The sequence below is a fragment of the Spermophilus citellus genome, assembly GCF_964194105.1.
Source record: "Spermophilus citellus genome assembly, chromosome: 16".
Classification (NCBI taxonomy): domain Eukaryota; kingdom Metazoa; phylum Chordata; class Mammalia; order Rodentia; family Sciuridae; genus Spermophilus; species Spermophilus citellus.
Window position 1 is genome coordinate 26,813,902 of NC_138196.1, and position 16,750 is coordinate 26,830,651.

The following is a 16,750-nucleotide window of genomic DNA, read 5'->3' on the forward strand; positions in this document are numbered from 1 at the left end:
TCTTTGAAAATGTGTTTTTTATAATAAGATTTTTGTGAACTAAAAAAAAAAAAGTTTAGCCTTTATGATGTTTACTATCAAAACTTGTGTAGAGTAGGTTATTAATATTATTAAATTACCTGATTTTTCTGTTTAATTTTCAGTAGCCTCTGCCATCGTCCTTCTTAATGATTTTATAAGCATTTAATTTTTAAAAAACATTTATTTTTTATAGTTATAGGTGGACACAATATCTTCATTTTTATTTTTTTAAATTTTGTTTTAATTTTTAATTTATTTATTTTTATTGTTGGTTGTTCAAAATATTACATAGTTCTTGACATATCATATTTCACATTTAATTCAAGTGGGTTATGAACTCCCATTTTTACCCCGTATACAGATTGCAGAATCACATTAGTTACACTTCCATTGATTTACATATTGCCATACTAGTGTCTGTTGTATTCTGCTGCCTTTCCTATCCTCTACTATTCCCCCTCCCCTTCCCTCCCCTCCCCTCTTCTCTCTCTACCCCCTCTACTGTAATTCATTTCTCCCCCATGTATTATTTTTCCCTTTCCCCTCACTTCCTCTTGTATGTAATTTTGTATAGCTCTGGGGGTCTCCTTCCATTTCCATGCAATTTCCCTTCTCTCTTGCTTTCCCTCCCACCTCTCATCCCTGTTTAATGTTAATCTTCTTCTCATGCTCTTCGTCCCTACTCTGTTCTTTGTTACTCTCCTTATATCAAAGAAGACATTTGGCATTTGTTTTTTAGGGATTGGCTGGCTTCATTTAGCATAATCTGCTCTAATGCCATCCATTTCCCTCCAAATTCTATGATTTTGTCATTTTTTAATGCAGAGTAATACTCCATTGTGTATAGATGCCACATTTTTTTTATCCATTCATTTATTGAAGGGCATCTAGGTTGGTTCCACAATCTTGCTATTGTGAATTGTGCTGCTATGAACATCGATATAGCAGTGTCTCTGTAGCATGCTCTTTTTAGGTCTTTAGGGAATAGACCGAGAAGGGGAATAGCTGGGTCAAATGGTGGTTCCATTCCCAGCTTTCCAAGGAATCTCCATATTGTTTTCCAAATTGGCTGAACCAATTTGCAGTCCCACCAACAATGAGCAAGTGTACCCTTTTCCCCACATCCTCGCCAGCACTTGTTGTTGTTTGACTTCCTAATGGCTGCCAATCTTACTGGAGTGAGATGGTATCTTAGGGTGGTTTTGATTTGCATTTCTCTGACTGCTAGCGATGCTGAGCATTTTTTGATGTGCTTGTTGATTGATAGTATGTCCTCCTCTGAGAAGTGTCTGTTCAGGTCCTGGGCCCATCTGTTGATTAGGTTATTTGTTATCTTATTGTCTAAGTTTTTGAGTTCTTTGTATACTCTGGATATTAGGGCTCTATCTGAAATGTGAGGAGTAAAGATTTGTTCCCAGGACGTAGGCTCCCTATTTACCTCTCTTATTGTTTCTTTTGCTGAGAAAAAACTTTTTAGTTTGAGTAAGTCCCATTTGTTGATTCTAGTTATTAACTCTTGTGCTATGGGTGTCCTATTGAGGAATTTGGGGCCCGACCCCACAGTATGTAGATCGTAGCCAACTTTTTCTTCTATCAGACGCTGTGTCTCTGATTTGATATCAAGCTCCTTGATCCATTTTGAGTTAACTTTTGTGCATGGCGAGAAAAAGGGATTCAGTTTCATTTTGATGCATATGGATTTCCAGTTTTCCCAGCACCATTTGTTGAAGATGCTATCCTTTCTCCATTGCATGCTTTTAGCCCCTTTATCAAATATAAGATAGTTGTAGTTTTGTGGATTGGTTTCTGTGTCCTCTATTCTGTACCATTGGTCCACCCGCCTATTTTGGTACCAGTACCATGCTGTTTTTGTTACTATTGCTCTGTAGTATAGTTTGAAGTCTGGTATTGCTATACTGCCTGATTCACACTTCCTGCTTAGCACTGTTTTTGCTATTCTGGGTCTTTTGTTTTTCCATATGAATTTCATGATTGCTTTATCTATTTCTACAAGAAATGCCATTGGGATTTTGATTGGCATTGCATTAAACCTATAGAGAACTTTTGGTAATATCGCCATTTTGATGATATTAGTTCTGCCTATCTATGAACACGGTATATTTTTCCATCTTCTAAGATCTTCTTCTATTTCTCCCTTTAGGTTTCTGTAGTTTTCATTGTATAAATCTTTCACCTCTTTTGTTAGGTTGATTCCCAAGTATTTTATTTTTTTTGAGGATATTGTGAATGGAGTGTTTTTCCTCATTTCCATTTTAGAGGATTTGTCGCTGATATACAGGAATGCCTTTGATTTATGCGTGTTGATTTTATATCCTGCCACTTTGCTAAATTCATTTATTAGCTCTAATAGTTTCTTTGTAGACCCTTTTGGGTCTGCTAGGTATAGAATTATGTCATCTGCAAATAGTGATAATTTAAGTTCTTCTTTTCCTATTTTTCGTCTGTCTAATTGCTCTGGCCAGTGTTTCGAGAACTATGTTGAACAGAAGTGTTGATAGAGGGCATCCCTGTCTTGTTCCAGATTTTAGAGGGAATGCCTTCAATTTTTCTCCATTCAGAATGATGCTAGCCTGAGGCTTAGCATAGATAGCTTTTACAATGTTGAGGTATGTTCCTGTTATCCCTAGTTTTTCTAGAGTTTTGAACATAAAGGGATGCTGTACTTTGTCAAATGCTTTTTCTGCATCTATCGAGATGATCAATTGGATCTTAATTTTAAGTCTATTGATGTGGTGATTAACATTTATTGATTTCCGTATATTGAACCAGCCTTGCATCCCAGGGATGAATCCTACTTGATCATGATGCACAATTTTTTTGATATGTTTTTGAATCCGATTCGCCAGAATTTTATTGAGGATTTTTGCATCTAGGTTCATTAGAGATATTGGTCTGTAGTTTTCTTTCTTTGAAGTGTTTTTGTCTGGTTTAGGAATCAGGGTGATGTTGGCCTCGTAGAATGAATTTGGAATTTCTCCCTCTTTTTCTATTTCCTGAAATAGCTTGAAAAGTATTGGTATTAGTTCCTCTTTAAAGGTTTTGTAAAACTCTGCTGTATACCCATCCGGTCCTGGGCTTTTCTTAGTTGGTAGTCTTTTGATGGTTTCTTCTATTTCTTCAATTGATATCGGTCTGTTTAGGTTGTCTATATCCTCCTGACTCAATCTGGGAAGATCATATGACTTAAGAAATTTATTGATGCCTTCACTATCTTCTATTTTATTGGAGTATAAGGATTCAAAATAATTTCTGATTATCTTCTGTATTTCTGAAGTGTCTGTTGTGATATTGCCTTTTTCATCCCGTATGCTAGTAATTTGAGTTCTCTCTCTTCTTCTCTTTATTAGCATGGCTAAGGGTCTGTCGATTTTATTTATTTTTTCAAAGAACCAACTTTTAGTTTTGTCAATTTTTTCAATTGTTTCTTTTGTTTCGATTTCATTAATTTCAGCTCTGATTTTAATTATTTCTTGACTTCTACTTCTTTTGCTGTTGTTTTGCTCTTCTTTTTCTAGGATTTTGAGATGAAGTATGAGATCATTTATTTGTTGGTTTTTTTTCTTTTTTTAAGGAATGAACTCCAAGCAATGAATTTTCCTCTTAGAACTGCTTTCAATGTGTCCCATAGATTCCGATATGTTGTGTCTGTGTTTTCATTTATCTCTAAGAATTTTTTAATTTCCTCATTGATGTCTTCTATAACCCATTGATCATTCAGTAACCTATTGTTCATTCTCCAAGTAATGCATGATTTTTCCTTCCTTCTTTTATCGTTCATTTTCAGTTTCATTCCATTATGATCTGATAAGATACATGGTATTATCTCTACTCCTTTATATTGTCTAAGAGTTGCCCTGTGACATAATATATGATCTATTTTTGAGAAGGATCCATGTGCTGCTGAGAAAAAAGTGTAACTGCTTGATGTTGGGTGGTATATTCTATATATGTCAATTAAGTCTAGGTTATTAATTGTGTTATTGAGTTCTGTAGTTTCCTTATTCAAGTTTTGTTTGGATGATCTGTCCAGTGGTGAGAGAGGTGTGTTAAAGTCTCCCATGATTATTGTATGGTGGTCTATTAGACTCTTGAACTTGAGAAGAGTTTGTTTGATGAACATAGCTGCACCGTTGTTTGGGGCATATATATTTATGATTGTTATGTCTTGTTGGTGTATGGTTCCCTTGAGCAGTATGCAGTGTCCCTCTTTATCCCTTTTGATTAACTTTGGCTTGAAATCTATTTTATTTGATATGAGTATGGACACTCCTGCTTGTTTCCGAGGTCCAAATGAGTGATATGATTTTTCCCAACCTTTCACCTTCAGTCTATGTATATCTTTTCCTATCAAATGCGTCTCCTGTAGGTAGCATATTGTTGGGTCTTGTTTTGTGATCCATTCTACTAGCCTGTGTCTCTTAATTGGTGAGTTTAAGCCATTAACATTTAGGGTTATTATTGAGATATGGGTTATCCTTCCAGCCATATTTGTTTATTTATGTTACTGAATATGGTTTGGTTTCCTCTTTGATTATTTCCCCCCCTTTACTGTCCTACCTCCCACTGTTGGTTTTCATTGTTGTTTTCCATTTCCTCTTCCTGAAATGTTTTGCCAAGGATGTTTTGAAGAGATGGTTTTCTAGCTGCAAATTCTTTTAACTGTTGTTTATCGTGTAAGGTTTTAATTTCATCTTCCATCCTGAAGCTTAATTTCGCTGGATACACGATTCTTGGTTGGAACCCATTTTCTTTCAGTGTTTGAAATATGTTATTCCAGGATCTTCTAGCTTTCAGAGTCTGTGTTGAAAGATCAGCTGTTATCCTGATTGGTTTACCCCTAAATGTAATCTGCTTCCTTTCTCTTGTAGCTTTTAAAATTCTCTCCTTATTCTGTATGATGGGCATCTTCATTATAATGTGTCTAGGTGTGGATCTCTTATGATTTTGCACATTCGGCGTCCTGTAGGCTTCTAGGATTTGGGATTCTGTCTCATTCTTCAAGTCTGGGAAGTTTTCTCGTGTTATTTCATTGAATAGATTGCTCTTCCTTTGGTTTGGACCTCTATACCTTCCTGTATCCCAATGACTCTTAAGTTTGGTCTCTTTATGTTGTCCCATATTTCTTGAATGTTTTGCTCATTGTTCCTTAACATTCTTGCTGATCTGTCTATGTTCTTTTCAAGTTGAAATACTTTTGTCTTCATTGTCTGATGTTCTATCTTCTAAGTTTTCTACTCTGCTGGTAGTATTCTTAGTTGAGTTTTTAAGTTGGTTTATTGCTTCCTGCATTTCTAGGATTTCTGTTTGTTTGTTTTTTATTACCTCTATCTTCCTGTATAGTTGATCTTTTGTTTCTTGGATTTGTTTATGTAATTCATTGTCAAAGTGATCTTTCATTGACTGATTTTGCTGTCTAATGCCTTCCTTGAGACCCCAGATCATCTGAAGCGTGTATATCCTGAATTCTTTATCTGCCATTCCATCTGCTGCAGCTATTACCTCTTCTAAAGTTGAGTTGACCTGCATTGCTTGTGGTCCTTTCTTTCCTTGTCGTTTCATACTGCTCGCGTTTCTTTCTGCTTGGTGAAACTGTTGTGTTTTTGAAATTTTCCCCCTATATATTTATATTACTCTTGTATAGTTGAAAAGTCTCCCTTGCAGGGCGGGCAGTGGCTGTGCTCCTCCTCCAGTTGTTGTGACGTGTCTACCACGCCTGCGGACCCCTGGGGCTGTTCTCCTGGTCGGTCACATGTCTGCCTACCTTGCAGGCGCGGGCAGCAGCTCTGCTCTGCCCTTACACCAATTGGGGTGACGTGTCTACCACGCCGGGGGGTCGCTGGGCCTGTTCCGGGTGCGGGAGGCGGCTCTGCTCTGCCCCTACTCCAATTGGGGTGATGTGTGTACCACTCCGGCGGGTCGCTGGGCCTGTCCCGGGCGTGGGCGGCGGCTCTGCTCTACCCCTACTCCAATTGGTGTGACGTGTCTACCACGCCTGCGGACCGCTGGGCCTGTTGTGCCGGTCGGTCGCAGGTCTGCCTACCTTGCGGGAGCGGGTGGCGGCTCTGCTCTGCCCCTTCTCCAATTGGGGTGACGTGACTACCACGCCCACGGGTCATTGGGTCTGTTCCGGATACGGGCGGCAGCTCTGCTCTGCCCCTACTCCAATTGGTGTGACGTGTCTACCACGCTGGCAGGCCGCTGGGCCTGTCCTGCCGGTCAGTCGCAGGTCTGCCTACCTTGCAGGCTCGGTCGGCGTCTCTGCTCGGCCCCTACTGCAGTTGGGGTGAAGGGATACCACGCCGGCCCGTCGCTAGGCCTGTTCCGGGTACGGGCGGCGGCTCTGCTCTGCACCTACTCCAATTGGTGTGACGTGTCTACCACACCGGCAGGCCACTGGGCCTGTCCCGCCGGTCGGTCACAGGTCTGCCTACCTTGTGGGCTCGGGCGGTGGCTCTGCTCGGCCCCACTGCAGTTGGGGTGAAGCGATACCACGCCGGCGGGTCACTAGGCCCATTCCGGGCCCGGGCGGCGGCCCTGCTCTGCCCCTACTCCCATTGGTGTGACATGTCTACCACGCTGGCAGGCCGCTGGGCCCGTTCCGCTGATCCGCCGGTGGTCTGCCTACCTTGCAGGCTCGGGCGGCAGCTCTGCTCAGCCCCCACCGCAGTTGTGGTGAAGTGATACCATGCCGGCGGGTCGCTGGGGCTGTTCTGGACGCGGGCTGCAGCTCTGCTCTGCACCTCTGGCCCCCACAGCACTCAGCAGGATCCGGACCGAGAAGCAGTCTCCGCGGGTTCCTCAGCCCTGGGCCAGAGCAGTTCCGGGAGCCAGAACCCGGCCCCTCTGGGCTCTGTGCATGCACTGATAGGAGCAGGCTCCAAGAAGCAGCCTCCGCGGGCTCCTTAGCCCTGGGCCAGAGCAGTTCCGGGAGCCAGAATTCGGCCGCCCCGGGCTCCGTGTATGTACTGATAGGAGCAGGCCCCAAGAAGCAGTTTCCGCGGGTTCTTTAGCACTGCGCCTTAGTAATTTGTCTGCGAGACGCAGGCGAATGGCAGTCTGAAATTACCTGTTCTATGGTTGAATGAGCTGCAATCAGTCGAAAACAGGGATGATGACGTCAACTCTCCAAGATGGTGGCCACTGGTTTCCTCTGTGGTCTGACCGGTGGAGAACTGAACTGGACCTCTTCCTTCCCCCGTCTCAAACCCAGAATTCAGCACTGTGTACCCATTTTTATTTTTATGTGGTACTGAGGATCGAACCCAGTGCGTCATGTATTGTAGGCAAGTGCTCTACCTCTGAGCCACAACCCCAGCCCAAAACATTTAATTTTTAAAAATGTTTGTTTAGGAGTCTTGGGGTTGTGGCTCAGTGGTAAACCACTTGCCTAGCATGTGTGAGACTCTGGGTTCTATCCCGGCACCACGTCAAATAAAATAAAGGTATTGTGTCCCTGTACATCTAAAAAAAAAAAATAAAAGATATACATGACAGTAGAGTGCAGATTGACATATTAAAAAGTTTTTTTAGTATTCCATTATAAGAATATACATAATGATGAACATTTAGACTATTTTTCACTATCATAGTTTTACTCTGAATATTTGTACATATTGTCTTTTGACAGATAAGAATTTTATAAAATAAATTCCCCAAATTCAAATTGGAGCCAGACAAGGTGGCACATTTCTGTAACCCCAACCACATGGGAGGCTGAGGCAGGAAGATAAGCAAGTTTGAGGCCAGACTTGGCAACTTAATAAGACCTTTCCTCAAAATGAAAGGAGATGTAGTACAATGGTAAAGTACCCCTGGGTTCTATCCTTAGTACCCAGAAAACAAACAAACTCTAAATTGAAATTACATCAAATGGTATATGAATTTAAAATTAAATCAAATTATGATTTTTGTAATTATAGATGGACAGATGCCTTTTTTTTGATAGTTTATTTTATGCAGTGCTAAGGATTGAATCCAGTGCCTCATACATCCTAGGCAAGCACTCTGCCACTGAGGTACAGTCCCAGCCCTAAAATAACTTTTCATGAATCTAAAATAGTTGTTTGTCTATAATAATTAAGTCAGCATAAATGAATACCCTTAAGTAAATGAATGCTTTGAGGTATTAAATGTTTTATGGAAATCATTGTTTACACTCTTAATAAGTAAGCACAAATTTCTACAATAGACATTGAAACAGTTTTTTCTTAAACATTGATGGTCTCAAGATTTCTAGTAATTACTTCTTTGAACCATAAAAGGAATCTTGCAATATTCCAAAAAGGTCTTTTTTTTTTTTAGTAAATAAGCTCAACTTTATGAACATAAAAGAATAAAAATTGTTATACGTATTTCTATATAAATATTCACTTCTACAAAAATTAAGACTAATTTTTTCTCTGTTGTGTTACATTCCTAGAATATTTGCATCAATAGTTGATACATTTGTATCATGACTTCTGGTAGGACAAACTTACTTGTTCCATGTTTTAACTTTGATTTGAACCAAAACTAAGTCAAAAGTTTTTGGAGCTCACTACAACTCATTTCACATGTGATTCTCCATAATGTTTTAGATTTTCATGAAGTTAAATATGTCATTGTTTTTTAATATGCTTTTAGTCTTTTGTTCAATAGAAAGGAAATGTTAAATGAGATAAAACCCAAACTGGTCTGAAATATTCTTCCCCCGCCCCCTTCTTTCTCTCACTATGTTTGTTCTTTTTTTTCCTTTTTTCCTTCTAGTTCTGATTGGGAATTTGAAGGTCCAACTATCATCTATTGTCCTTCTAGAAAAATGACAGAACAAGTCACTGCTGAACTTCAGAAACTGAAGTTAGCCTGTGGAACATACCATGCGGGCATGAGTTTTAACATAAGGAAAGATGTTCATCATAGGTTCATGAGAGATGAAATTCAGGTGTGAGAATCAATTGTCATTACTCTCTGTGCTCCTTAGAGAAAATAGATATTTCTCAAATTATATCATATCTTTATTAAATACTTTTTGGTATTAAATATAGCTCCTCTGGTTAAGGAGATCAGTCTATATGTAATGTGAAAGGTAAGTGTATGAAAAAACTGTTGCAGATTATTAAGTATAAAAAGCCGTCTGAGATAGGTTTTGTGATGTGAGTTGACTATCCAGGAAGGTGCAATTTGAATAGAGTTTGAAAATGTGAATAGAAGTTTGTAGGCTGGTAGGTGATGAGAGCAGAAAAATTGGTTTTAGAATTCCAGGAAGAAGGACTAACGTGTGATGTGAGAGTGCATGCAGGGCTCAGCAAATTATGAGTGGTTTGGAATGACTGGAGGGAAAGAGCAAGGGATAGGAATGGCAAAAAGTATGGATAAAGAGTCAGTGAGGAACTATTAAAGACTCCTAAGAAAAAGATTAAATGGATTTGTTGGCCAGGTTTATGGATGGCTTTAAAACTTGTAGGAAAAAGATATACTGGGCTTGGTGCTAGATTCCTGTAGTGTTTCCCGATTACTTTAACCTTAGAATTTTTCATTTAAATGAGCTTTTATCTAATAGGTAAGATAGATTAAATAATAATTCTAGTTGGAGTTGGCATGAGGGAGAAGGGAGACCTGAACCTCCCAGGCTGTAAGACAGCCTCTGTAGGTGTTTTGTAATCCTTAGCATGCCACAGAAAAGAGTTTGAAAATTAACATGATGAACTCTTCTGTGTTTTTGAGCAGAATGATATTATCATAAAAATAGACTGGTAGCATTTAATAGGATTAATTTTAAGGGCAGAACTGAAGAAGGGGAGGATAATGATGAAGTTATTATGAGATGGTGCCACTGAGACTCCTGTCATGATTGGCTTGGTTCAGTAGGCAACCTAGAGTATATCTGGGAGAATTTAAATTCAAGTCACATGAGTTGGTTTCGATCAACAACTTAATGATGTCAGCATCATATCCACATGATTACTGTAAGCCAATATAATAGTTCTTCCTCTCAAGAAATGAACTTGCATCAGCCCTGGAGTTTTCTATCCAGCCCTCCCTATGAGAGGTAGTTGTTATCCACCTCAAACTAGAATTGTTCAAACATCTTAACACTTAAGTATAGTTCATATGTACTGTCTATAAAGTTCCCCAGATAGAAACAGCTGTCATAACTGGACATAACTCTGTCCAGTTATGACAGGTGTCATAACTGGACAGAGATTTTATGCAAATTTGTGTTTTTTATTATCTCAGTGGCTTGAAAATTGTCTGATAAAATTTACTAGCTGCCTACTAAATCTTAGCAATCAGTCTTCAAGCCTTTAACTGACCAATGGTTTATTCGTTGTACAGGTGTTCATTTAATTTAATAATTATTCATTTAGACTAAAATATCTCCCAAAAATATGAGAGAGTACAAACTTTATCCATGTTATTTTGTGATGGTTGATTTCATTGGATGCATCTGATTTTCCTACCAATACACAGCTCCTTTAAATATTAATATTTTGAAATATGGCTGAAAAATCCTCATAGTAATCTTTTAGCTTACACCTGATCTCTTGAAGGGTGTATGTATATATGTGATACTATATTTTTCCTTTCTATGGTGGGATGTCACAGATATTTATACATATTATGAAGATTAATAAGTTAGTATTGATTATTTTACTCTAGTCTAACATCAGGTTTTGTTTTATCTAACAGCTGGTCCAGATAGTTCTTTGTCATTAATTGTTTAGAAGTTCCACATTTGTATTGAAAGTTCTCAAATCACTTTTTCAAGTGATGAAAATATATTTTATCTTCTATATGGAAGAGGCTAGTGCTTTTGCAGTTGATTACTTGTCATTGATATTTATTTAGTGCTTAATGAATGAATAAATATCCTGAATTCTAAATATTCACTTTTCCTGTAATTCTTTTTACAATTGACTTATACCTTAGTGCAGGGCTAAAGTCTAGCTGATATCTTCAACTCTTAATAGCTTAGATTGAGTGATGCTTAGAATCTTAATATTTTTAGAAAAATAGACTTTTATTTGTGATTATTATAGCCATATCTAACTATATTTCCATGTAGATTTGCCTTTTAATCTAGCCATTCATTCTTATATTTAATCCTGACTTTTTGTTTTATATCCATGTGTATTTTCACTTGTCCTTTGATGATACCTTAAATTCTCTTTCTTTCTGGAATGAGGCTGCAAATCACTTATTTGATAAAATATATTTATTTATACTTGAAAGTTTATAGGGATATTTTAAAAATAAAGTCTATGGAATTGGTTGATCTCTTCTAAAAATAATTTGATTAAAAGTAGAATCATTATTGTGTTGCTTATTAACCCTTAAATATAGAAAAATTGCCTAGTCTTTGTCCAAAGCTTTAACTTATTATTGATTATTATTATTATTGCTGTATTTATTTTTCTCTCACCCTTCTCATCATACTTTAACTAGTTCAGTAGTTTTCTTCTTTCCTTTTATCCTTTTTATTCTTCTGCCCTATCTTTGCTTACCTATTTTCTTTAAAATGGACTTCAATTTTTTTCAGTTATACGTACAACTCCATAAGTAGCCCCTCATGCCTCTTCACATCTTTTTCCTACTCTCAACTCTTTTAGCTGAGCCTTTAGGTGTTTAAAACTATTTATTTTTTCCACAATTTGCTTCTATTGCTACTACTTAATTTTTTAATATGTTTTAGGCATTATCTATTGACTCCCCACTGTGAAGGATGAAAGTTTAGATCTTTTTCACATCCTTTAGTGTCCTTTTCTTCTCCCTCTCCATTTTATGCATTTCTAACCCCATTTCCTCAATTTACTTATTTCTTTCTTTTTCTTTCATTTTTAAGTTTTTTTTAAAAATTATATATGACAGTGGAATGTATTACAATTCATATTACACATATAGGGGACAATTTCTCATAACTCTGATTGTATACAAAGTATATTCACATCAATTCCTGTCTTCATACGTGTACTTTGGATAATGATGTCCATCACATTTCACCATCATTTCTAACCCCATGCCCCCTCCCTTCCCCTCCCATCCCTCTACCCTATCTAGAGTTTATCTGTTCCTCCCATGCTCCCCCTCCCTATCCACCTATGGTGTAGGGGCTTCCTTATATAAGAAAAAATATTCAGCATTTGATTTTTTTGGGATTGGCTAACTTCACTTAGCATTATCTTCTCTAGCTCCATCCATTTATTTGCAAATACCATGATTTTATTCTTTTATTGCTGAGTATAATATTCCATTGTGTATAAATGCCACATTTTTTAATCCATTCATCTACTGAAAAGCATCTAGGTTGGTTCCACAGTTTAGCTATTATGAATTGTGCTGCTATACACATTGATGTGGCTGTGTCCCTGTAGCATGCTGTTTTTAAATCCTTTGGGTATAGACCGAGGAGTGGAATAGCTGGGTCAAATGGTGGTTCTATTTGCAGTTTTCCAAGGAATCTCCATACTGCTTTCCGTATTGGCTGCACCAATTTACAGTCCCACCAATAATGTATGAATGTACCTTTTTCCCCACATCCTCACCAATTTTCTTACAATTTTTTTTTTTTTTTTAAAGATGAGGTCTCCCTTCTTCTCAGCAAAAGAAACATTCAATAAGGTGAACAGAGAGCCTACATTTTGGCAGCAAATTTTTGTCACACACATGTCAGAGCACTAATCTCCAGGATATATAAAGAACTCAAAAAACTTAACACCAAAAAAACCCAAACAGCCCAATCAATAAATGGGCTAAGGAGCTGAACAATCACTTCTCAGAAGATATGAATTTGATCAACAAATATAAGAAAAAATGTTCAACATCTCTAGTATGCAAATCAAATGCAAATCAAATGCAAATCAAAACTACTCTAAGATTTTATCTCATGCCAGTCAGAATGTCAGTTATCAAGAATACAAACAACAGTAAGTGTTGACAAGGATGATGGATGCAGGTAGATGGATGGAGTTGAAGAATATTATGCTAAGAGAAGTAAGCCAATCCCAAAAAACCAAAGACCAAATGTTCTGATAGGTGGATGCTGATCCATAATGGGGAGCGGGGAGGCATGGGGAAAATGGAGGGAACTTTGATTGGGCAAAGGAGAGGGAGAGTAGGGAGGATGCATGGGGGCAGGAAAGACGGTGGAATGAGATGGACATCATTATACTAGGTACATGTATGAGTGCACATATGGTGTGATGCTACATCATGTACAACCATAGAAATGTAAAATTGTGCTGCAATTGTGTACAATGAATCAAAGTGCATTCTGCTGTCTTATATACCTAATTTAAATACATAAATACTAATAAAAGACGAAGTCTCCCTGTACTGCTCAGACTGATCTTGAACTCCTGTGCTCAAGTAATCTTCCTCAGCTTCCTGAGTAGCTGTGATTATAGGCATGGGCTACCCCATTTATTTCTATCATAATTTTATTTCATTGTACAAGATTTATACAATTACTCTGTAAAGGTTTTTTTTTTATCTTTAAGCAATGCAGTCATGTAGTTTATTACGGTTACTTGTCTTTCTCTCTCTCTCTCTCTCTCTCTCTCTCTCTCTCTCTCTCTCTCTCTCTCTTTTTTTTTTTTTTGTAGTGGGGATTGACCCCAGAGGTGCTTAGCTACTGAGCTGAATCTCCAGCCCTTTTTGTATTTTTTATTTTGAATTATATTAAATTTTACTAAATTTATTAGTAAGTTGGTTACAGCCTTGCTAAGTTGCTGAGGCTGCTTTTGAATTTATGATCCTCTTGCCTCAGACTCCTGAACAGATAGGATTACAGGGGTGAGCCACCATGCCCAGCTCTTTTTGTATTCTTTTTTGTTGTTCTTACATGACAGTAGAATGCATGTATAAGTCATACATAAATGAAGTATAACTTCTCATTCTTGTAGTTGTACCTGATGTAGAATTATACTGGTTGTGTAATCATATATGTACATAGGGTCATAATGTTCTATTCATTCACTCCCTTCTGTCTAATACAGAATACCTCTATTCTTCCCTAGCCCCCCAAGCCCTTATTGGGGATTAGCATCCACATATCAGAGAAAACATTTGGCCTTTGATTCTTTGGGATTGGCTTATTTCACTTATCATGATAGTCTCCAGTCCCATCCATTTACTGATATTCTTATTGTTAATACTTGTTAAGATTTCTTAGCATATACATGCATATTAGGTATTCTGTCATTTCCTCTTAAGGATGTAGAGAAAATTAAGGATGAAGTGAAAACTATGTTTCACTTCACCGTCTTTAATGAGACGTTTCTGTCTTAGAATCATGTTAGGATAAGATACTTTGCTATGTAGTAAGATACTTGAATACTTCATAATATAAACATTTCATTTAATACAATAAATATTTTTAAGACCCTCTTTTGTGTCTCACACTCACAGATGTTCAGAGAACCCACTTATTTTATGATTTTTATAGAGAATGAACAGAAATCCCATTTTATAGTTACCAATCTTTTTTTATTGGTTGTTCAAAACATTACAAAGCTCTTGACATATCATATTTCATACATTAGATTCAAGTGGGTTATGAACTCCCATTTTTACCCCGTATACAGATTGCAGTATCACATCGGTTACACATCCACGTTTTTACATATTGCCATACTAGTGGCTGTTGTATTCTGCTACCTTTCCTATCCTCTACTATCCCTCCTCCCCTCCCCTGCCCTCCCATCTTCCCTCTCTACCCCACCTACTGTAATTCATTTCTCTCCCTTGTTTTGTTTTGGTTTTTTTCCCCTTTCCCTTCACATCCTCTTATATGTAATTTTGTATAACAATGAGGGTTTCCTTCCATTTCCATGCAATTTCCCTTCTCTCTCCCTTTCCCTCCCACCTCTTGTCCCTGTTTAATGTTAATCTTTTTCTCATGCTCTTCCTCTCTGCTCAGTTCTTAGTTACTCTCCTTATATCAAAGAAGACATTTGGCATTTGTTTTTTAGGGTTTGGCTAGCTTCACTTAGCATAATCTGCTCTAATGCCATCCATTTCCCTGCAAATGCCATGATTTTGTCATTTTTTAGTGCTGCGTAACACTCCATTGTGTATAAATGCCACATTTTTTTTTATCCATTCATCTATTGAAGGGCATCTAGGTTGGTTCCACAGTCTAGCTATTGTGAATTGTGCTGCTGTGAACATCGATGTAGCAGTATCCCTATAGTACACTCTTTTAAGGTCTTCAGGGAATAGTCCAAGAAGGGGAATAGCTGGGTCAAATGGTGGTTCCATTCCCAGCTTTCCCAGGAATCTCCATACTGCTTTCCAAATTGGACGCACCAATTTGCAGTCCCACCAGCAATGTGCAAGAGTACCCTTTTCCTCACATCCTCGCCAGCACTTGTTGTTTGACTTCCTAATGGCTGCCAATCTTACTGGAATGAGATGGTATCTTAGGGTGGTTTTGATTTGCATTTCTCTGACTGCTAGCGATGCTGAGCATTTTTTGATGTGCTTGTTGATTGATAGTATGTCCTCCTCTGAGAAGTGTCTGTTCAGGTCCTTGGCCCATCTGTTGATTGGGTTATTTGTTATCTTATTGTCTAATATTTTGAGTTCTTTGTATACTCTGGATATTAGGGCTCTATCTGAAGTGTGAGGAGTAAAGATTTGTTCCCAGGACGTAGGCTCCCTATTTACCTCTCTTATTGTTTCTTTTGCTGAGAAAAAACTTTTTAGTTTGAGTAAGTCCCATTTGTTGATTCTTGTTTTTAACTCTTGTGCTATGGGCGTCCTATTAAGGAATTTGGAGCCCGACCCCGCAATATGTAGATTGGAGCCAACTTTTTCTTCTATCAGACGCAGAGTCTCTGATTTGATATCAAGCTCCTTGATCCATTTTGAGTTAACTTTTGTGCATGGCGAGAGAAAGGGATTCAGTTTCATTTTGTTGCATATGGATTTCCAGTTTTCCCTGCACCATTTGTTGAAGATGCTATCCTTCCTCCATTGCATGCTTTTATCCCCTTTGTCAAATATAAGATAGTTGTAATTTTGTGGATTGGTTACTGTGTCCTCTATTCTGTACCATTGGTCCACCTGCCTGTTTTGGTACCAGTACCATGCTGTTTTTGTTACTATTGCTCTGTAGTATAGTTTGAGATCTGGTATCGCTATACTTCCTGATTCACACTTCCTGCTCAGAATTGCTTTTGCTATTCTGGGTCTTTTATTTTTCCATATGAATTTCATGATTGCTTTATCTATTTCTACAAGAAATGCCATTGGGATTTTGATTGGCATTGCATTAAACCTATAGAGAACTTTTGGTAATATCGCCATTTTGATGATATTAGTTCTGCCTATCGATGAACAGGGTATGTTTTTCCATCTTCTAAGATCTTCTTCTATTTCTCCCTTTAGGTTTCTGTAGTTTTCATTGTATAAATCTTTCACCTCTTTTGTTAGGTTGATTCCCAAGTATTTTATTTTTTTTGAGAATATTGTAAATGGGGTGGTTTTCCTCATTTCCATTTCAGAAGTTTTGTCGCTGATATACAGGAATGCCTTTGATTTATGCGTGTTGATTTTATATCCTGCCACTTTGCTGAATTCATTTATTAGCTCTCGTAATTTCTTTGTAGACCCTTTTGGGTCTTCTAGGTATAAAATCATATCATCCGCAAATAATGATAATTTACATTCTTCTTTTACTATCTTAATAAGTAAATTGGGCAGATACTCTTTTATTCTATATTATATT

At 37.8% G+C, this 16,750-nt stretch overlaps 1 protein-coding gene across 1 annotated transcript in view; it reads left to right on the top strand.

Moving 5' to 3' along the window:
- The window catches only part of WRN (WRN RecQ like helicase), a 170,722-nt gene that overhangs the window by 90,193 nt on the left and 63,779 nt on the right, over positions 1 to 16,750 (top strand). The window contains exon 19 of the mRNA XM_081268993.1: positions 8,788 to 8,962. Coding sequence (XP_081125119.1) covers positions 8,788 to 8,962 — 175 coding nt within the window. The remainder of the gene's footprint in view (positions 1 to 8,787; positions 8,963 to 16,750) is intronic.